Source organism: Mus caroli, chromosome 13 (genome assembly GCF_900094665.2).
Source record: "Mus caroli chromosome 13, CAROLI_EIJ_v1.1, whole genome shotgun sequence".
Classification (NCBI taxonomy): Eukaryota; Metazoa; Chordata; class Mammalia; order Rodentia; family Muridae; genus Mus; species Mus caroli.
The window spans coordinates 6,040,971-6,064,753 of record NC_034582.1 but is presented as its reverse complement, the minus strand read 5'-3'; the positions used below and the strand labels follow the sequence as shown (position 1 = coordinate 6,064,753).

The window sequence follows — 23,783 nt, the reverse complement described above, 5'->3', positions numbered from 1 at the left end:
GGAGCTAGAGAAAATACCCAAGGAGCTGAAGGGGTCTGCAACCCTATAGGTGGAACAACAATATGAACTAACCAGTACCCCCAGAGCTCGTATCTCTAGCTGCATATGTATCAGAAGATGGCCTAGTCTGCCATCATTGGGAAGAGAGGCCCCTTGGTCTTGCAAACTTTATATGCCCCAGTACAGGGGAACGCCAGGGCCAAGAAGGGGGAGTGGGGGGGGGGCTATGGGCGACTTTTGGGATAGCATTGGAAATGTAAATGAAGAAAATACCTAATAAAAAAATTGGAAAAAGAAAAAAAAAGAAACATAATTTATTAAAAGTCATTAACAATAACAGGAAACTCAGTCAGTCATGAGATAGAATTCATATCATAGACAACACAGCTGTGACCTGTACATGACTCACCACCAACAAAGCTCACTTAGAACACAGCGACTTTCCCTTTACTGATGAAATGTCCTTTCCTCTCACCCTTCAACCTGGAAAGGATGCCAGCTAAGTCTCAGACAGGAAACCCCAGCTTTGAATTTCTCTCTCCCACTTTTCAGAGAGGTAACCTTGCATCTCACCTTCACCATCCATTGACTCATGGCACAACATGTCTCCTCAGCAAAGGGAGACCTCTGTGCCCTTCAGTGTTGAAGGAAATCACATGTGCCACCGAACAGCGTCACTGTCCAGAGACCAGTTCAATTTATGAGGTTAAATTCTCGGGGCGGGATGAAGCAGACCCAAACTGTTGCCCTGCCACCGAGGAAGTGCAGCAGGCTTTCACTCAGACACTGAACCTAACAGTAACAGGCTCAGGCAAGGAGTCAGCCAGCTTTATTTTCTAGAGAAAAAAACACAAGTCTCAACTGAGTTGCCTTTGTATCCTCAAACCAAAAGCCGAGCTTTTCATTTTCCATGTACCCAAGGAACAACCAACTCTCCTAATCACAGGCAACTTTTCCCATCATAATCTAGCAAAGCATCTTTAGCTAGATTTCAGATAAAGCCATCTCCATATTGGCCACAAAAAAACAAGGTGAGTCACTTCATGTAAAGGTATTCAGATCAGAGCAGCTAACTTTAGTGACAACATCAGATACTGGGGTTTGCAGACTAAATTGTATAAAGCAAATAGAAATCAACTGACTAGAATGTGCTAGAGTCCAAAATCATGTAATCCTTTGCCAGTTCTGTCACTGATTAGCACTAATGTGGCCAATTGGTGTATAGATTCATCCAAATCAGAAATAAAATCAGAACTCTCACCACTGACAGTAAGAGAAGCCTGGTGCAGAAGGTTCATACAAAAACACTGTGCACACCTAGATTCTGAATGTTTTGGCACTGAACATTGGCTATAGCAGTTATTTGGAGTGCTCTCTTGAAGCTCTAGTGGCAAGGCAACAGTGGACAAGCCTGGCTGATCTCCACTGGTATGATGGGAGTTCAGTGGGCACAGGACTGGGATGAGAGAACACAGGTCCAAGAGAAACCACCCACTGCCGTGTAAAGGGACTAAATGGCAAATTCACACTGTCAACAAGTCTCACATGGGAGGATTATTAAAGGGAGAAAGTAAGGGGACACAGAGGCTCCCTCTGGGAGGAGGAAAGGAAGAAGGGAAGGGTATCAGAGGATAATACATGCACAGGACAGGCAACAGAGGCAACAGTGGGAATGTGTCCTCTCTGGCCAGCTAGTGATCTGTACTGTTGTCCTTTTGGACTGACTGTGTAGGTAGCTGATCGTCCCACTGTCAAAAGGTCCCTTGGGGCTGGTTGTGGAGATGCCTGAATACTAACACCTTGTTCTACCTCTTCCTGATAAGTTCAAATTCTGGAACCGGGTGTGTACTTGCCTGCAAGTTGGTTGTGCGCACTGTGTGTAGGAGATGAGAGGTCCTCAGTTAATTCATATCTTACTATTGTGAGGTAAGAACAGAATACCAAACTGCAACTGCCTGGAAATATTTCACAAATAGATCAAATTAAGACTGGGACTGAGGGTCATCCCAATTAGAAGGACCAGGTGAGAAATCCTTCAACGAGTGGCATTTGAACTGAACATTAAGCAAAGATTAGTACAAGCTAAATGAACATTCCCAGGATTCCTAAAGTGGAAAACAGCATGGCCATCTGGGGAAGCCAAGCTGGGTCAGGGCAGTAGGAAGTACAATAGCTGGACAGGACTGTTCAACCCACTCTCCATATGGGATCATCTATGGTCTGCGGTAGTAACAAGAACAGCTCATAAATTCTCATTAAGAACAGAGGCTATGCTCATGTGAACCCTAAAGAACTGCAGGAAATACAAGAAACGTGCCAACTGTCTTTTGTTAGTCTAATTCGCGTATGTCTCAAACCAACTCAACCATAGCCTTGTAGCTGGGCATAAATTTATTTGGCTGAGTATTCTCCTGAGTATTCTCATCAGAAAGGAGCCACACCCTGGCAACTGTACCTCCACGATCCTAACCTCACCCTATGGCACTCTAACTCATAACCATATGCCCCACACATACCAGAAATCTTCCTGGAATACTTCCTACAGAAATCTTAACATTTTATCTGGCAAATAAAAAGGTTTGTTCAACGATAAGCTCCCTACAGTAAGCACTCGCACAAAGATAGAAGAGGAAACAACTTCCCAGGTGGTCTGGACAAAAAAGAGTTCCCTGGACTAGAGAGATGGCTCAGAGGTTAAAAGTGCTGGTTGCTCTTCCAGAGGTCACGAGTTCAATTTCCAGCAATGACATAGTGGCTCATAACCATCTATTATGAGATCTGGTGCTCTCTTCTGGCATGAAGGCATACATATAGATAAATCTTTTTAAACACAGCATGGAAAGGTCATCATCATGCATATTTGAGAAGCTCCTGCTTTCTTCACTATCTGCCCAGGCCCTGGTGATGAGTGAGAGTTCACGTAGCAGCAACTTTTCAGAAGGAAATTATCTATAAATGCTTTTGCTAGGAAATGTGGTAGTTTGAATGAGAATAGTTCCCCTACTCTCATATATTTGAACGTATGGTCAACAGAGGCATCAGCTAGGACATGCACTGTTCTAGGAAGGATTAGGAGGTATGACTTTGTTGGAGGAGGTGTGTCTCATGCCAGGCTCCTCCTGCTCGACTTCTACCCACTTCTCTGCCTGCACCAGGATGCAAAGCTTTCAGCTAGTGCTCCAGTACCATGCCTGTCTGCTCCCTATCATGATGATCACAGACGCATTCTCTAAATCTGTAAGCAAGCCCCTAACTGCTTTCTTTTAAAAGTGTTGCTTTGGCTTGGGTTTCTTCACAGCAATAGAATAGTAACACAGGAACAAATCCTCCATTCTAAAATACGACATGCTTTTGCACATCACAGGACTGGATGGTGCTCGTATATGTGGAAAGGCAGGAGGATAAAGCAGACAACACAATTTAAAACACATTATCACATTTCCACAGATATTCTCAAACACAATCTACAACTATTGTTCAACTCTGCCACACACTCTTTAATTCTCTGCCCATTTCAACAAGATCATGGTAATTGTCAAGGTCACTGGGTGGACAAACGAGGGCAAAGCTGGGAGACAGTTGAGATGTCCACTTCTAAATATTGAAGCTCCTTTCAATATCTTTATGTAAATTGTTTGTTATGCTAGGGATCAAACCAGGACATCTCATACACTAGACAAGTGCTCTAGCACTGAGCCATACGCCACAACATGTTATTTAAAAACAATGCATTCTATCAGAGGTAAAACCCAGAACATGCTCCTATAAATCCAGTTTACAAATACATATGCTCCCATTTTAAATGTACTTACTCTACTAGAAAGTACATTAAGTTATCATCTCCTTCTTGAATTTCCTAAGTATTAAATCATGGTTCTAAATAAGTCTGACCTTTCAGAGGGACCCTGACCTTGAAACCGGCTACTTGAAGATCACTTTGGTCTTTCTGTTGAAGAAACCTAACATCTTGGTCCTTGGTGACAGGAGTAGGAAACTATGTAAGTCTCAACGTCTTTCCCTTTATCACTTCTCAGGGATCAAGATATAATTACTCATTCTTTGCCTAGGAAATCTGGCTTGAAGACAACAGTGCTACGTTAAAAGGGGCGAGGGGGAATCTTAGCATTGGACATGCATTCTTTTTTAAGGTCTTCACACTGGAAGAGTCAGATGACCACGAATTACATACAGAACACTGTAAGTTAACAGGAAATGTTGAAAGGAACCTAATTCTGGAACAGTCACCATTCATACACGAAAATTCTGAGCTTAAGAACCAAGGCAGGTATTCTCTTTCGGGACCTAACCTCTATCTCCTTCACTGCGAGCCTTATACTTGGAGGAAAAAGACTTCCAAAAGTGTCCTTTGCCCAAGGGCTGGTCTCTCTCAGGGATGCAGGGCTCACCGAAACGAAAGTAAAACAGAGGCCGGTTCCCCGCTGCACTGGCCGCCCGCTCCCGGGCCGCAGCTTCTCGGATGTCGCACACCCCGATGTGGGCAGAGCGGAAGGGTCTCCTCGGCACGCCTTCACCGGGCTGCAGTCTACACCGAACCACGGCAGCTCCATTCGCTGCTGTAACAAGTTGAAAAAAAACTAATTAATTCAGACTTTAGTTTTTTTTAAATTTGTTACAGCGCTGAGCAGAGCTGCCGACCCCATGCAGAAACAGCACGCAGACCACCAAGGGCTTCAATAGGTTGCAGATACCCTCTGTCCCAGCCAGTGCCTGACCAGTGAAGGCGTCAGAAATATTACAGGTAAGCCAGTAACTGCCCTAGCTTCACTTGGGTTTGGTATGGCAAACAAATCAACATCCAACAACATCAGCAAAGACCCTGATTGGCAAAGCAGTCAGTCTTCCTCAAAACCAGGGCAGACACCCATAGACATCAGCAAGTGACTGGACCTTTATGATAATCACAGCAAGGGGAGGCAATGGCAAAGAAATACCTTCCCCCAACACTTTCCCTTAAGCCTTTTACCAATCTATTTACTTTTTCTTCTTCCAAATAAAACCATGCTCCTTCCCTTCACAAGCCAGACCACAGGACATCAATCCTAACACACACAGGACCACTTTTACATGAACTTCCTTTAAAATCACATAAAAAGACACAAGCAGAAACCAAAATCGCAGAACTACAAACACAGCAGACTCTTGATCTCAAGTTCAGTAGCCACAGAGATTTGTTTGTCTTGACGCCATGTCAATTCTATAGTACTGGGGTATCATAGCCTGGAGAATAGAAACGGGCTATATATACAGTCTCTTTAAGCTTTGTAGGTTTTCCTTCACCCACAGAAATCGCAGTTTCAGTTTTTGCCTTTAGTATGTGTGTTACTGGCCTTTTACCTTCAGGATGGATATTGCTCACATTCACTTTGAGCAATTTCTAAAGCCTAGCCAAAAAAAACCTCAACATTACCCTCTACATGAAGTGAGCTAACACAGGAATCTACACTGGAATGCCAATGTATCGGCATTTTCTTAAAATCTGTACAATCCAGCTTAAGTGCAGGAATTCTCCAACGCCACAAATGTGACAACAGTGGCAGGAAGTGGACTTTGTACTCTACAAGTACCAGTAGTGCATATTTTACTGGCACAGCTAAAAACACCAAACATTTAGAATCATACTCTCCCTCTCCGAGTCAGGATATCACAACATTTTCTAGTTATCTCGAACTTTGTATTAATTTAAATCATAATCAATAGCAATAATTAACTCACCAAATCAAAAATCATGTTTAAACCACAAATGCTCCTATTTTTATGATTATAGTGTTTCAAATAAATCACTATATCTCTACCTACAGATGAAATATCTATTAAATTATATTAGGTATGATTATAGAAAAGTCAAGTCAGGCGGTGGTGGCGCGCGCCTTTAATCCCAGCACTTGGGAGCAGAAGCAAGCAGATTTCAGAGTTCAAGGCCAGCCTGGTCTACAGAGTGAGTTCCAGGACAGCCAGGGCTACACAGAGAAACCCTGTCTCGAAAAATGCAAAAAAAAAAAAAAAAAACCAAAAAAAAACAAAAACAAAAACAAAAACAAAACAGAAAAAACAAAACAAAACAAAAAAAGTCATACATGCCTTCAATTTTCACAAAATCTATGAGTAATTATACAAAGAAGTTGGTTATGTGGAGTGCAGGTGTCAAATGTGCACTATTCAGGCAGATTCCAGAATGAGAGAAAAATGTCTTCCAAACATGGCCATTATCTCTAGACAAGTAATGCTATTAAACTAGACGAGTAATGCTATTCAAGGTTTACTTACTTGGAGGCTGGGGAAGGTAGGCTCCAATTAATTTTGACCTCTTCTTTTCATATCCCTTTTGTGTAATGTCACCTGAAAGAGAACAGAAAAAAAGAAAGCATTCAGAATGGCTTCAATGGATAAAGTTGCCCATTTAATGGAGTATGACAAAATATACTAACACTTGTAACTATCTTTTATTTGCTTTATAATTAGAGATTTATAAGAGAAAAAAATTATAGTACTCATGGGGTGTGTGTGTGTGTCCACACACAGATATATGTTCATTTCTGGCCTTCTGACTGTATTTCTACCCTGAGGGTCCAAAATGAGATCAGTGCAAATTTCTTCACATTTGCAGGCACAGAAAGCCAGCTCAATCTTCAGGAGCTCTCATTAACTTAATCAACAATGGATTGCACAACTGTCTGGGCTGGAAAGCTAGCAACACCATTACAGACAGACATCGCCTTTCATTAATGACATTTTTTTCCTTCCTAATCAGGCATGTAAGTCATAAGGACTTAAACTGCTAGGGTACATCTGAAAGGAAAAAAAAAATGACTAAGACCAAAAGAAGCATTAGATAAAACCAAGCAAAAGAGCAGGGGACCCACAGAGACTTAAAAGATGTTCATTATTTAAATATAAATTCAAATGTTAAAGCCTAAGATTCATACACAAAGTCAAAGTCAGACCTTTCCCTAAGGGTTAGGTCAGTAAGGATACAGGCAAAACAACATTTATTAACATGTAATAGCATTTCCCAAATGTAAGATCCAAAACACAATGGTAAGTTTGCCCTGTTTTTACAAGAAAAAATACACACATGTGCACATGCATATGCATGCATACACACACACAAACACATACATGCATATACATCACAGACTTAGTCTTTGAATTGGGGGAAGTATAAAATTGATATTGCCCTTTAATTTTTTGATTTAAAAAAGGGGGGTATCTTGTATTCTCACCCACATCTTCAAAAAGAAAAGATTTGAGCTTCCATGAAAACAAACCAACCAAAGAATAATTAGTATTATGTGTAAAAAAGTTGGTAAATTAACTTTTTCTAATGATATGTGCTTGACTATGACCACGTGACCCTACAGGTTTGAGGGTTGATTCTACTACTCACAGCTTGTTTGACACACCTTTGTTTAGCTTAAAAAAAAAACAATGTATGTCTAGTATTAAAACATGAGCCATAAAACAATAGAGAAATACGGAATACACATTTCCTTATCAATTGGTAAGTGGTTTTAGGCTAACTGTATTTTATGTCATCATTATAAAAGAAGGGATTTGTATAAATATAACACAAAGACTAAGCTAGCATATCTGACTATACTTTGCAACCTTAACCATCAGCTGTACATCACTGGGCTGTTGTATTAAATCTTTAAAATTCCCCCAAATCACACCTTTTTTTCCACTATGACCACTACAGATATGTTGGCATAGTAGGGAATATTCTTGTAATTGATCAGGAAAACAGGGGAATGAAGTAATGGATTATAGGCTGGTTGTGAAATTAACTTTTGCCCCATTTCTACAGTTGCTTATACCTATAACATTACAAGATGTAAAGAAATGTTTAACTTTGAAAAAATAAAAAGGGTTGTAAACAAAACAAAATTGCTAGTGTGACTGCAGAGCCAGAGACAAGGACCAGCAATCAGATGAGCACGCCTCAACATTTCTGACAGAAAAAAGGAATGGGTTGGGCACTGGCATCCACTGTGGCTATCTAACTGAGGCACCTCATTCCTACTCACAGAAAAGATAGAGCCTTCGGCCCCTAGAAAGTAGAGCAGAAACAACTTCCCACTCCATATGCATATATTCTTAAAAAAAATACCCAAAATGACTTATAAAGAGCACTGCAGAAACAATTTCTTTAAAGCTTGTCTTCACATGGGACATGGTAACCTTGACTAATTTAACAGTCATCATTCTTTAAGCATAACATTACAACTGAAGAAGCTAGTTTTCATGTTCATCAGAATGCTACATAATTCATCTGCCTCTGGCTGAGACAAAGCCCAATCCACAGCCTGGATTAATTTAAAGGGGAAAGGCAGGCCCATAAGAACATGAGAAGGAGTAAGAAGAACAAATAAGGCTACGTGTGGAAGGAAGGCCCCAGTAAAGAGGGCTTCATTTGGTTTCAGGCAAAGTGTCATACTGCACTTGTCCAGCTACAGCCCATGTCCAGATCGAGGAGCTGCTTTGACACTCCTACTATCAGAATTCTAAGTCCTGTAAACCCAGAGTCATTCCACATGTTGATTACACCTAGAATTCAGCCCAAGTTTCATTAATTTCTCACCTGAACAGTTAATAACTACAAGAGATTCTTCCTTAATTTCACTTTAGGCCAACTTCAAAGGAAATGAACTTTGAACGCTGTCTTACATCAGAATTGGTGTTATTTTGGAAAGTTCCAAAGTCCCTGCTTTAAGGCTAATGATATCTAAGGACATTTTTCTCCCAGCCTTGAATTGTCTCCTAGACTCAAACACACTCAAACACACACACACACACACACACACACACACACACACACACACACACCAACTGAGCATCTCCATACAGGATACTAAAGAATTCAAGGTGACCACTACTTCCAAAACCTGGGTGTGTAAAGAATGATGTCTATCTCTCACTCACAGTAGCCAAACAAGGCTCAGCAAACAGTCACAGAAGACAAAAGAAGCTCTCTTGTCTGTATACTTAAAACAGGCTCTAGTGGTTAACAGCCTTTTCTATTATCTAGGTCACTATGTTACTTGCAAAGCCACATTTATACATTAGGTGACTCGTTAAAGAAAGTTCTGAAATACTGTGTCCCAAATATCTTAAATGATCTTCATCACTAATAACAACTAATTTCAGAAGGGGAAACCAAGTCACAAATACTATTTATGGCTCTCGACTCAGATTTTGGATATAGGGAAAAACATATCCTTAATACCAATGTTTATTTCTTTTATAATCATACCCAATATTGCCGTGCTCTGGCCAAAACTGGGGTAGAAAATGTCCCCAGAAGAGACACTGGCATTCCTGACTGTGCTAGTAGATTCTTTCCTAGGTCTCTAAATGTCTCTGTCCATTCTCATCTCTAGGAAACAATCCTGCAAACAAGTTTCCTGTTAGACTCCTCCCAACCCCTACCCAAGGAGGATGGCACTTGCATGTTCCAGGTGACCACAGCATAAGTGATGATGATTCAGTTTCCACAGGACTTTGGACTGCTTCACTTGTCTGTGCTTCATTTATGTAACATATTTACATGTGGATTATCCTGAAAACCAGAGTGCTAAGTTTTTGTAAAAGAATCCATGTCTTACAGAACTCAGCCTTGACCCCAATATTTTCCCACTCAAGGACTATGAGTTGATCAATTTTTCACACAGTAAGAGATGGTGAGAAACACCAGTGTCTGTCTATCTTTGACAGAGCTAGAACTGGCAGCAGCACAGACAATGGGGGATGTTAACTGTTTGGTGACTGTATGGAACAGAGGGCAATGGGGAAAATCTATACTGACTTTGTTGTTAAAGTATGCCATTCAACAGATCAACTTGTAGTACTCCCACCCCCACCCCTCTACAAAATGCCACTATCCATAGCACTGAGACTAGACTCATCTGTGGCCTCAAAGCACCGAGGCTAAAAATACCACTGCTATTTTATAAATCCAGAACTACTTAAACATCTGGTAGCCAGAAGTCCACCAAATTATGATCAACTTCCCCTGCAAATTTATAGCAAACTTTGCAATTGAGCTTTCTATGTCTTGTAGTTTTCTGAAACCAATGTTTTTTGGACTAATGAAGATATAAATATCTACAGATTATCATTTGTACAGAACAGATGATACAATTATTGTAGACGATAGGCAGATGATAGCTGATACATAAAAATAGGTAAATTAACATGTAATAAATGACAGATAAAAATAGGAAAGATGGAGCCGGGTGTTGATAGCACATGCCTTTAATCCCAGCACTTGGGAGGCAGAGGCAGGCAGATTTCTGAGTTCAAGGCCAACCTGGTCTACAGAATGAGTTCCAGGACAGCCAGGGATACACAGAGAAACCCTGTCTCGAAAAACCAAAAACAAACAAACAAACAAACAAACAAAAACAAAAGCAAAAACAAAAACAAAACAGAACAAAACAAAAATAGGAAAGATGGGATAAAGAAACTGGTTGGTGGGCAAATGTCAGAGATAGATAGTAGACAGTAGATTTTTCAAACATCTTCCCCGCCTCTGGCTTCTGTTGAGGACTTAACCTTTGTCATTGCTCTAGTGTCATTAAAGAAGCACACAGCTCTCTGCAAGTACACATGGTTTTCCATTTTCCATCAGTTCAAGCTAACCAACCAATTAGCTGACCCTTGTCTCTCCTCATAGTGGATCTGTGCTACATTTACAGTCTTCAAGATGGAAGCCATATAAATTCAAGACAGATATATTATAAGATCAAGGAATCAAATCTTTAACTCATATTTTGAAGTAAGGCTTCATCTTCTCCCCCCTATTACAAAGCATACCATCCCACAGTTTAGACCAAGTTAGCTAACATTCCTTTAACTTGCAAACTAAAGCAGCATCATTCAAGGCTATTTTAAATGTCAACTCCAATCAATAAAAGCTCTTTAGATGATAAAAAATTTCACTGATTCTAAATGTGTAGCTAAAGAAGTTTTTTCCTTCAAAAAGTGGTTTCTTGTGCTGGAGAGATGGCTCAGATGTTAAGAACACTGGCTGCTCTTCCAGAGGATCTGAGTTCAGTTCCCAGCATCTACAAGGCAGCTCACAACTGTCTATAAGTCTAGTTCCAGGGGTTTTGATACCCTCACACAGACATACATGGAGGCAAAACACCAATGCACATAAAATAAATAAATCATTTTTAAAGTGATTCCTCACACCGAGCCTGAAACTACAGAATTCTTGTTTGTTTTCCACTGAAAATTCCTAATAGCATACTTTTGTTTTAATTCCCAAGATACTAATTTATTTACAAATAAAATACGAAAGAAGTCAGTGCAGAAATTTTAACCTCAGCAAGAATAAATTAAAAGGGATCTCTTGCAATGATGACCCATGCCTTTAATCTGAGCACTTGGGAGGCAGAAATAGGAAGATCTGAGTTTGCGGCTAGCTTGGTCAGCAGAGTGGTTTCCAGGACAAGTGATGTCTTGAAACATCAATTTCAAGAAAAATATTCCTTGTTATTTGTATGTTCCCCAACACTTCAGATTCAAGCAGTATGGCTTTGTTTTTGTTGTGTTTTGTTTTAATAAAGATTCAGCTGGGGTTGGTATGCAGGCTTGGAATTCTAGCAACCCAGGGAGCGAAATCAGAAGAATTAACAAGTTCAAAGCCAGCCTGGGCTATACACAGTAAAGACCCTATCTCAAAATAAAATGTGAAGCCAAGGCTGGAAATAAATCTAAGTGATAAAGTGCTTTCCTAGCATATACAAGCCCAGTACTACAAAAATATAAGGGAAAGATCAACAGATAAATCCCAAATTTACAGACAAAAATACAAGCAAAAAACACATAAGATTGAACAACACTCTCAGAAAAGACATAATTTTTCTTTTCTCTTCCCACAAGAAAAATTCACTTATTTTGTAGACTAGTGTTTCAAAAAAAAATCTCAAGTTAGAAAAGTAACAGTTGGCCTAGCAAATGCAAACGTTACAGTGACAGAAAAAGACAGTGTCATTGTGGTCACAAGGCAAGTTTGCAAACTCTGACCCCATGAAATTGATGCAGAACCAACTTAATTGCTACCTGGCTCTAGACATGAAATGTTCAAGAGCCCCTTGCTCTTCAAGGATAAAATTTGTACAATTGAGCTACTTTCAGGGCTGGGATTAGTTCTGAGTAAACAGACAAGTTTAACAGTGATCATTTCCATTCTTGGTGTTGGGAGTTTATTTTATTATTTAAAGCTGGAACGAATGCTTTATATAACAAAGACATCATTTCCATGTTTGGAATTTTATGGTTGTCAGAAGCCTTCCTAAGGTTCCTCTCTTTAATCACAACTACTTTATACAACTTTGGGGGCATAAAGGTTCCAATCCTCTTGTACAAATGAGTTCTTAGCTCTATAAGCTTTTCTCCAGAAATTATCATTGATGACAACTTCTGCATTCATTATTCACCTACCTGGGACCTCTCCTAACCCAAAGCAACCCACACTCAACCTAGACTACTTGGTGGATCACCGAGTATCTTTGACAGAGGTGATACCTGTCAACTTCCCATCAGTTGTAGAAATAGGAATATGCAAAATCTCAAAGTGGGGGCCACAGAGATGGCTCAAAGTTTGAAGTACTTTTCAAGCAATCATAAGGATCCAAGTTTGGATCCATCCTCAGAATCACAAACAGCAACCCACAAGATCAACCATTAATAATATTCCCATAATAAAGTAAGACACAGAAACAGGAACTCTCCAGATGTTGACAGGAGGCTAATTTGCCCTGTATAGGAAGTAGTAAATGAGACAGAACATGACTTAATCAATGCAGAAGTCTAGGACCCACACCTAAGACTGCACTCCAATCCACTGTTTGCCTTGGGATATGTACACACTTGCACACACACACACACACACACACACACACACACACACAGGCACATATACAAAGACATCATAGACACACTTTTTTTCAACAAATAGTTCAATTAGCTATGACATATTCAAACTTATGACCAATCTTACAATAAAGTAGGAGGATGTATGCCAGGTACACTAGCAAGTGCTAAGCATAAAGGGACCTACACAATTATAATGATAACAGACCAGACCAACCCTTTCAGGGTATAAAAGACAAAGAAAATCTACCTGAATACTAGGAACTCTGAAAAAGCTTAGAATCCTGTGTTTCTTTGTGCTGCTATCATCCCTAGGTGCTGCTTCTTGTTTGCCTTATCCAGCACCCTGTTCTCTCTACAGATCTAGCAACCACAAGCTTTTCTATACATCCCCACTCAGACAGACAGAACGCTTTCAAGAATGGAAATGTAAACAGTCTGCTCAGTTTACAAAGTTAGCACCTGTCGGCTTCTCCACTTATCAACCAGAGAGATCTGTTTCAAGAACAGGAATATAAACATGGGGCCTACCCAGGCCTTTCACTGCTGTGACAATGACTCCTTCTTCAGAGGGTCATAAGAGTCTACCCCTACTATCTCCTAGGTTACTGGTCACACCAAGTCACAATCTACCACATCTTCCCTTTACTTTCACCAAAGCTGTTCTATTTATCACTGAATTTTCACACTCACATCATATTCCCAATGAGAAGCACAGAAAATTATCTTTCAAAAAGACACATTAACACCTGTGTTAAAATGAGAAAATCACCAAAGCTTACTCAAATATTGAGAGGGAAGAAAAAACATTCAGAAGCAGTACAGATTGGACATGAGCCTCCCGTGTGTGTGCGCGTGTGTGCGTGTGTGTGTGCGTGTGCGTGTGTGTGTGTGTGTGTGAGAACTATCAGAAGGTTCTCCCTAGCACTTAGCAGAGAGCAGCAGAAAGGAAACATTTTAAATATGCTACTGTGTACATTTTACTTTAGCCAGAGAGGTGCAAAACCACTAACAGTGTACACTCTTTATGATTATCCTTTTTGTAGGTCTCCTGGGACATTTCTCTTCAGTGTGTCTAAAACTCCAGATATAAGAGGAACTTAAGGAACAGCTTGTGCTCCGCTTTCAGTAAAAGGACAAAGCCAGTGAAAGGCGTAAGTCTGCACAAGTTCCATTACTAGGTGGGAGACTTGAAGACAAGCTTCTGCATGACTAGGAAGTTTCTCTGCACCAAAATCCCTAACGATCTTAAGGGTAAGAATTCCAATAAGCTATTTCAAAATACCATTAGGGCTGATGGGGTTACAAAATGGTGGGCTCAGTTTGTACTATCTTGCACTATTGATACACCAAACAGTAGTGATGCTTAGCTTAAGGTTCCTGAAGAAGTTAGAAGAGGGGCTCTTTCATTCATTTTTTTCTTTTACTTACAGTCTGTGTGTATGCGTGTGTGTTGTCTGTACATGTGTGTATGAGTGTGTATTTGTGTCTCTGAGTGTGTGTATATGTGTGTGTATATGAGTGTTGGTGTATGTGGATTTGTCTGTGTGGAGGCCAGAGATTGACAGTGTCATCTTCCTCAATAGTGTATGACCTTACATATCTACAGCTTTAAGACTCAGCTAGTCTAGGTAGGCAGCTTGCTCTGAGACTCTTATCATCACCTTCTTAGCCCTAGTATTACAGGCAGTCTGCCATGTTTACAAAGCAATCCTTTATCCATTTGACCATTGCCCTAGCCCTGGCAAGAGAGGCTTTCTACAAGGCCATGAGACAGCCTGCAGCCACATGACTAGTCAGTCCAGAATGTTTTTAAGTGCTTGTTTCATAAAAACTGTTGCAGTAACTTGCTCAAAACTATATAAATAATCACTTTTTAATATTTACAGAAGTTTGGATAAACTCTCTTTAATCTAAAAGAATCTACAGGGTTAGAGAGATTGCTCAGTAGTTAAGAGCACTTGTTGATTGGGTTCTCAGCATTCACATAATGGCTCATAACCTGGCTTCCAGTCTTACATGCTCTTCTGACCTTTGTGGGCACCAAGAACATACCTGGTACACAGACATATGTGCAGGCAAAACACTCGTATATATAAAATTAAATCTTTTTTTCCACCAAAGGGAACCTACTACTGTCACTTAATTAGCCCAGCCTAGATTCTAATAAAATTCTAAAACTTATCCTCATACTCACAGACAAGTGTAGCTCTCGCCCCTCATCAAACCAGCTTTTCTTTACAGTAAATGGAAAATCACAACTGGACAGAATGCAGACAGAGATCAACAGATCGTGGGGAGCCCAGCCCCAAAGGATACTTTTACAGCACAACAGGGAATATTATGGAGGAAGGGAAACATCCACTATCTTGTAGTGAGCATTTTACTTTAGCCAATCAGGTTCAAGGCCACTCACAGGCTTACTAGTCTGCCTGTTCATCCTTTTGTATGTTTCCTGCTATATTCTCTCTCTCTGTTTTTAATGTGTAAGACTGCAATTGCAAGAGATACTTAAGAAAGGCAGGTTATGCTCCACTTTCAACAAAAGGAGTCAAAAAGATCTTTTTTAATTGTGAGAACCAGAATATCAAGAAGTCAGCTGTGAGACATTGTTTCCTAGAAATGTCTGCCTAAACAAGACCTAAGAGTGACAGACCGTATCAAAGGGGTAAGATCTCCATGGGGTCCGATTCCTAGACAGTACATTAACGCAACTAATAACCACAGAGAAAGAAAGGGAGCATTAGCCTCTTTTGAGGATGATCCTCCAGTGCAAAATCATCAGCCCTGAAACTATATACACATAACAAAAATGGGTGCAGCAAGTTATAGTTACATATTTGTGTATAACACATACACACAACATGGGAGGGGTTGGAGGGAAGGAAAGGAAGAAGAGAACTGATATAATTATTTTAAATAAAAATGAATTTTAAAAGTGGGGCCCAGAGCGAGCAGGGACCAGAGCAATAGGGAGAAAGAGAAGTGGGGAAAAGAAAAGAAAAATGTATTAAAAAGAATTTAAAAATCTAACAATATCTGTATTTTTAAGGAATAAGACCACAGTAAAGACATGTTTAAGGATATAGATATAACTAAACTCAATTAAACATATAATATAAACATGTATAAATATTACAAATAATCCCATTAATAATGAATATATGTTTTATCTAGTGAAGCAAATTTAATTAATAAAATTAAAATTAAGAGAAAAATCTATTCAGTGAGAAGACAAATCTTAAGAGCATGTAAATTCTGAGTAATGAAACTTCCATTTCTCAATTTTTTAGCTCCCAAAACTCATTAATAAATTGGTTTTACTGGATGATGGCATGTTGATGGGGGAGATTAAGAAGGGGTAGACAGAAGTGTATCTTCCATTCAGAGAGGGAGTTGGAGAATGCGATCTAGGTTGGACCAGCTCTCCCTGACCAACTCTTGTTCCACACGGTATCATCCAAATGTCACAAGCCTTGAAGCTTCTCATTCTTTTCTAAAACTCTTCTCTGAAGAGAGGTGGATTGCGGCTGGAGAGATTGCTCAATGGTTATGAACACTTGATGCTCTTGCAGAGGACCCGTGTGCTATTCTAGTATCTACATATGTAGCTCATAATTGTCTACATCTCCAGTTTGGGGGTGGGGAAGGTCTGGAGCCTCCTGGAGCACCAGGAATGCACATGGTGCACAGATATAATACAAACAAAAAAATCTACAGTCACAAAATAAAGATACGATTGGGTGGGGAATGCAGGAGACACAGGAAAAGAAGCAAAAGCTGACTTTTGTTTTTGGCAGGGGAAGAAAAACAAGGAAAGAGGTATACTGATTACCTAAAAAGAATCTGAGATCCCACTGAGTACTTTATAAATGAATCTACTTATCTAGGATTTCAAGATGTCATGTTTATTGCCATGCTCACCTACATCTAAAGTCCCAAGAGCCTCAAAAACTCTTGAGAGCTCAGATCAGCAGCAATGTGGTCCTCAGAGCTGCTTGATGCAGTCCTGGCACTTTCCTACCAACCCACAGTGAGCAGTGTACAAACATAACATTACATGTGATAGCTATGCACTAAAGAGGAAAAATGACATTCAGAAAAAGGAATGTGTCTGTCATTCCTGAGGTCTGAATACTAGGCCAACATCTGTTAAGCACCCAGATATCTGCCCAGGTGACAGTGGATAAGCCGTCAGGGACAATCAGAGATCATGCATCAGGCTCACTATCCAAAAGAATTCTTTGGCAATCTGTGTATTTAACTTGCCTGGCAGGAATGAGAATATTCTTAAATACCCTTTAGACTCCATATAGTTCTAAAAATGTGTCAGACCACCTTGTAGGTAAAATGGGAAACTAGGTAACAGTGGATGTGACTACAACTTAACCAAATTTAATGTTTAATTATGCATTTGCTCAGTAGTTAAACCAACAGCTCATATCAGAACCCTGAAGAATAATTTAGAAGACCATTGAATCACTGTACTTCTTTCCAATGTAGCCATACTGAATGAAACTCTACAAATTGCCCATTTCTGCTTATCACTATAAATTAGTCTAACTGGCTTATTGACAGCGAGTGGCCAAGCTTTGTTTCTCAGGTCTTCAAGGATATGGGCTCTGACACTAATAACTCCTATAACATAATTGCTTGATCATCTAATCACATAGAAAAACAGGAAGATTGCCAAGTTTGTCAAACTCTTCCTCACCCTGACAACAGGAAGAAATAGGCCAACAGTAGTAAATACAAAAGTTCATTACAACCCAGAAACTCAAACAGTAAAAGTGCACATATGAACAGAGCACTGTGGATACTATCTGTAAATGTCAGGGTGAAGAACGCAAATAATGGCTGTACCTGGCCTCTCATTTGCTGCTTCTTAATTAAAAATGTCTACTGCATATGTGAACACATTTGTATTTAAAGCAACATGTACTGAAACCACCGATTCTCATTACAAGAAAAAATGCACCACCATAACCAGCTATCAATTTTAATCCTACTCACTAGTTAAAATGATACTCTGAGTGCTCACCGGGAAATGGAAGATACTTTACAGAACAGGTTGGAGACTTTCTTTTATAACAAGAACAAAGATTACAGGTCAAAGTCTAAATCAGAGTGCTAATAAAGCTTTCAACGTGTGGTAATATTGCCAAGTCATTTGTATAAAGAACAATTTCAGAGAAGTGAGGGGACTTGTATCAACATTTCAGTGGCATTTAACACAGAACTCAAGCAAAGAACTGTGTAATACTTAGCAAATTGCTACACGTCAGGTACCATTTCAGGTATCAGTATGGGAAAACAAGACCCCTGTGCACTTGTGCCACTTATATTCTACTCCTAGTGTGTTCAATTGTTTTTACATCACTGGTAAATCCCTACACCAACCATGTGCTTGATAATCCAATTATTATTTGCTGGTCAAGGCAGAAAATTCAAAATATTATGAAGCTAATACAGAACGTAGATATTTTGCTTCCTCTTAAACCAAATGTACTATGTAGCCTTAACTAGTTTCAAAGATCTTCCTCACTCTGCTTCTTCAGTGCTGGGATTATGGAAATACTCAAGCAGACCTGGTTACAAATTTTCATTTCATCAAAAGATAAAATGAGATTTGAATGAGCTATACTACCGACCATGGTGCACAAAGAAAAAGATATTTTCAGTTAAACAAAACTACAAAAGAAAGGGTCCTGTGCAGCCAATCAGTATGAATAATAAAGATTGACATGTGAAAAAAAAAAAAGAAAATCAAGGCATGAACCATACAAAAGCCATGAATGAGGTAAGAATGAGATAATATCAAAAAGAATTTTAATTGGAAAAAGGAAGTATCAATAATACCTAAACCTACATAAGATATCCCAAGGTACTTGGCAATATTAATTTCTAGATCTAATCACTGAGCTTAGCAAGGTCAAAGCACACAAAAGTAAAGTCAACTTTCAATATGCTAGCAATTATTTAGAAATAAAACTAAAAACATTATCATTGGGGCTGGAGAGAGAGCTCAGCTATTAATGGGCATTTGCAACCTTCCACAGGACTCAAGTTCACTTCCCAATACCCATGACAACAGGCTCATTAACTCCCTGTAACTCCAACTCCAGAGAATCTTCTGGCCTCATGGGTATTTGCACACATGTGGCATACACTCAGACACACATACATATAAATGGAAAATAAATACAAATAATACCATTCAACTCACATTATGAAAAACGAGGCACATACATATCTAACAAACTTGTAAAATAGAGACAAGATATATATATAGATAGATAGATAGATATAGATATATCTGTGAGAATGATAAAAAACTGATGAAAGTCAAAGATCTACATAAATTAGCATAACTATGTGCAAAATCAGAAGACAACATAATAAAAATGTCAAATTTCTCTAAATTGGTCTACAACTTTAAATATATACCCAATAAAAATCCCAGGAGGATTTCTGGGAGATATAGACTAGCTAATTGTAATAGTTATAGGAAGAAGCAAGGGCACTAAAGACTATCCCTGGCCCCAGAGTACACACAATGTCATCAATTTAGTATAGGCTCACAATGCATGATTTAATATTTACTATAAAGCTATAAAAATCAAAACAATACGGTATTAGCAAAGAAACAGATGAAAAAGCAGAGAATCTAGAAGTAGACCTACACAAATACATCGGATTTATTTTTCACAAAGGTACAAAGTGAGTTAAATGGAGAAAGGGGAACATGTCACCAGAAAACTGGAAAATATATTTAAAGGAAAAAAAAATCCATGCCTTATACAACAGCAGATACCAGGCCTAAGGAGGAGACATAACTATTTAGACCAAGTACAGGCTAGTTGAAGGGTTTGGCTCACGGGTAGAATTCAGGAAGTCCTAAATTCAATCCTCAGACACAGAAAGAAACATTTCCTTTGGGGCTAGAGAGATCACTAGGCAATTAAGTATGTATACTGCTCTCTCAGAGGACTGAAGCTCAGCTCCGAACACTGATACTGGACAGCTCACAACAGCCTATAACTCCAGCTCCAAGGGATCTGATATCTTCTACTGCCTTGTTCCAGCATGTGCGCGTGTGTATTATTTAATAATAAACTTTTAAAAAAGAAAATACAGATTACCTCAATTTGGAGTAGGCAAATAATTTCCACTGCATGGAAAGCACAGACCATTTAAAAAGAGAATAAACTGCCGGGCATGGTGGCGTACGCCTTTAATTCCAGCACTCGGGAGGCAGAGGCAGGCGGATTTCTGACTTCGAGGCCAGCCTGGTCTACAGAGTGAGTTCCAGGGCTATACAGAGAAACCCTGTCTCGAAAAACAAAACAAAAAACAAACAACCAAAAAAAGAGAATAAACTAAATGAACTGAACATAAGAACTTGAAACATTTGAAAATGTTTCCTACAAATTGTATCATTAAGAGAATAACAACAAGAATGGGGATGAAGCTCGGTGTACATGCAAGGTATCAGAGTCAATCCTGATCACACCAGAAAAAAAAAGGGGGGGGGGGGAGCAAGAAAATCAAATTACTAACCGGCAGAAGTTATCTTCAAACCACATATTGGCCTTAAGAGCAACAAACATTCCAATTAAACACTGGCAGATACACTCTGATGAGGTAACTAAGTGCTTTGTAAACAAACATAATAAAAACACACTGTTCACTCAGAGTTGATTTTACAAGAGGTAGATTTTAAAAGAAAGCCAGGCAAGAGGAATAGAAAGTAAAGTATGCTAGAAAGCACAGATTTTAAAGATGAGCAGTCAGCCATGGAAGGCCACCATCTATCTCTCACCTCACATCAAGGAGGGGAGATTACTGACAATCTGAATATGATAGCCACTAAATAAAGCTTATGCACAATGGAGTGGTGGGGGAAAAATAACATGGAAACACTTGAATATAGATGTATGAACATTTTTAATCCGAAATAACATGTACTCAATATCACCACTTCCTATTAAGCTCTTGGTAATTTATAAATGTGTCTTGGAAAGTGTAAAAGTGACAGTTCTTCCTCATAAGCAATCACTAGGACAACATGACCAGAGCACTTCTAACATTGGACTGTAGTATCTAGGAACTAAGAACTTAATAAAAAACAGAAAAAGAATAGTGAAGTAAATTAAACTCACACTTTAATCTCCTAAAATACGTTACTAATCCTGGCCGATAATTACTATGTAGTGGGAACCATAGTGTTTTAGGACATGAAAAGGAAAAATAAAGTAGCCAAACAGCCTGTTGGCTATACTGCACCATTGCTTGTCCTGCTTGGCCATGTAGAAGGGACAATGTGACATGTTTTCCTGTCCCTGGAACAGAGCCAGCAGGGTGTAGTTCTTAAGGAATGTTGATTGTTAGGTGTGAGGCTTGTTTGTATAAAAATATGTTTTTTTTTTTAAGTTCATGTTCCTCCCTAGGGAAATATTCTCCCTGCCAAGGTTATCAGGGAATGTCCTCTCTGCCTAGGTTAATGACGCCATGATAATCAAAGATAGCATGAGTCTGGGAGGCAAGGCTGTGTCTAATTTCTCAGCAAAGTGGTAGATGCTGTGGGAAGAACTCTGAAAACATGAGTTCAAAAATATATCATCTCAACTATGCAAACTATAAGGATGCAATGTGAATTGATGAGGAGCTTCATGGACCTAAAAGAACAGAGGCAGCTGCACTATGAGCTAGCTTGCCAGAAAGATTCTAAGGAAGGAGATAAAGAGATTTGGGGAGTGGTGGTGGAAGGGCACGATCCCACCCAGCTTCATATATTGTTGCTTACAAAGGCAGGCAGACTCCTGAGGTCCAGGTCAGCCTGGAACAGAATGAGATTAGGCCCAGGTATGGTAGGAATGGCAATCTTGAGATCCTACACTGAAAGCATGTTGTCTGTGCTTACAAAGGCAGGCAGATCTCTGAGCTCATTTGCAATGTTAAGAAAAAAGGATGTACTTGCTCTTTTTCTAACAATCAGGAAGCCGTGTCAGAGGATGCAGATTCATGCAATAATCAAAGGGGAACCTGGGCTGAACAACTGAATTAATATGTAAATAAAAGACTGGGCTTTTCCTGCATAAGAGATTAGCTATCCAGAGAGTTTTTATAATGTTGTTGTTTTTCGAGACAGGGTTTCTCTGTGTAGCCCTGGATGTCCTGGAACTCACTTTGTAGACCAGGCTGGCCTCGAACTCAGAAATCTGCCTGCCTCTGCCTCCCAAGTGCTGGGATTAAAGGCGTGCGCCACCACGCCTATAATTTTTTCCCAACAAAAAAGTGCCCATGATTGACTTCAAGTAGTTTTGTTTTTTCTTTTTGTTTTTGTTTTTCCCACTCTCCAACACCCCTTCTCTCAGAACCCCTCTCCAAGTGAGGCTGGTCCTTGGCACACCATCAAACTAAATATACCTGGAAATGGAAGCAAGGGACACGAAGAGACAGCCTGTGCCTCAGTGAGCACATTCACATATATACATATATATATATGTATGTATGTATGTATATGTATATATGTGTATATACACACACATATATGTATATGTGTATGTATATGTGTGTATATATATATGTGTGTATACACACACACACACACACATATATATATATATATATATATATCCTTCTGTCATATCTCTATGTATAGCACTCTAAATAGAGTAACTTTTGTTAAAAAAAAAAAAAAAAAAACAAAAGTCAAGCTACACTGGGTTTTCCCAACATTGCCAGCTGTGATAACATGGAAGAGAAAGTGTAGGGAAGTGCCTGTAAGGTCTTCATGCAGAAGACACTGGCGGGTCATGACAGTGAGATGATAAATGGAGGAAGCCAAAGAAAGGATCAGAGCCTAAGCAGAGATGAAAATAGGAAAATAGTTATGGGTAAGGACATGAAGATCCAATTTTGCAGCGATTGTCACTGATGAACAGGCCCTTCTTTTCAACCTACTCTAACCTCGCTCCCTCTCCCTCTCTGCATAAACACACAGGCGCAGATATACATAGATTTAAAAATGCAAGAGATGATTTCTGAGAATAAGATAATTGAGAACTTTCGTTTTAACTCTGAAGGTAATGCTAACTTATTCCTGAAGCCAAGCTGCATAAACAAAACCACCACTAATTTGCCTAATTTTGACAGTTTTGGTCCCTTCTATGTTTATCCTCAACAGCTTTTCTCATGTATAACCAGGCTTGAGGATCATAATGCAATACATAGGAGTCATAGGAGAGACTATTTTTAAGAATGGAAGCATACTGATCTATTTATAATCACTTATTTTTACCTTTCCAGAATGTTAAAACTACACAGCATATGCAGTCTCTTCAGAGTGGTTTCTTTCATCTCTGCAACTGTGTTGTTAGAAAGTTTTTTCCTTCTTATAATTGAACAGTATTGTGTTACATGGATGCTGCAGTTCCTTTACACATTCACTCATTGAAGAATTTGTTCGTTATTTGGGGGCATTTCTAAATAACATTCCTACAGATCTTTATGTTAAAATTTTTGTGGACATGCCTGCCAATTGGTTGGGTAGCTATCCATTTGGGGTTTAAAAGCTATCTCCTAAGATAAGGAATTTTAATTTTATGAAACACAGTCAGCATGAAAGACAAGTTAAATGAAGACGCCTAGCAAATGTGACCTTGAAGTAGTGGGGAAGGTCAACTTCCCTGCTCATCTAATGTTGACATCTAATGTGTTATGACTCTCAACAAGGATGTGTCCTTTTTTAAGTACAGAATAGTGTTTATTCAGGGCATGGAGAGGGGAGTTAAGAGGGTAGTAGAGGCAGAGATAGTCAGAGAGAGAGAGAGAGAGAGGGAGAGAGAGGGAGAGGGAGAGGGAGAGGGAGAGGGAGAGAG

General features: G+C 39.4%; 1 protein-coding gene across 6 annotated transcripts in view; it reads right to left on the bottom strand.

Moving 5' to 3' along the window:
• Dip2c (disco interacting protein 2 homolog C) overlaps positions 1-23,783 on the bottom strand; it is a 385,770-nt gene that overhangs the window by 166,837 nt on the left and 195,150 nt on the right. For 4 of the 6 annotated variants that reach the window (XM_029468563.1, XM_029468565.1, XM_029468564.1 and 1 more), the window contains exons 2-3: positions 6,286-6,357; positions 4,407-4,574 (exon numbers count right to left, since the gene is read on the bottom strand). In XM_029468563.1, the coding sequence (XP_029324423.1) occupies positions 4,407-4,574; positions 6,286-6,357 (240 nt within the window). The remainder of the gene's footprint in view (positions 1-4,406; positions 4,575-6,285; positions 6,358-23,783) is intronic. The other 2 variants (XM_029468568.1, XM_029468567.1) reach the window with 1 other exon arrangement.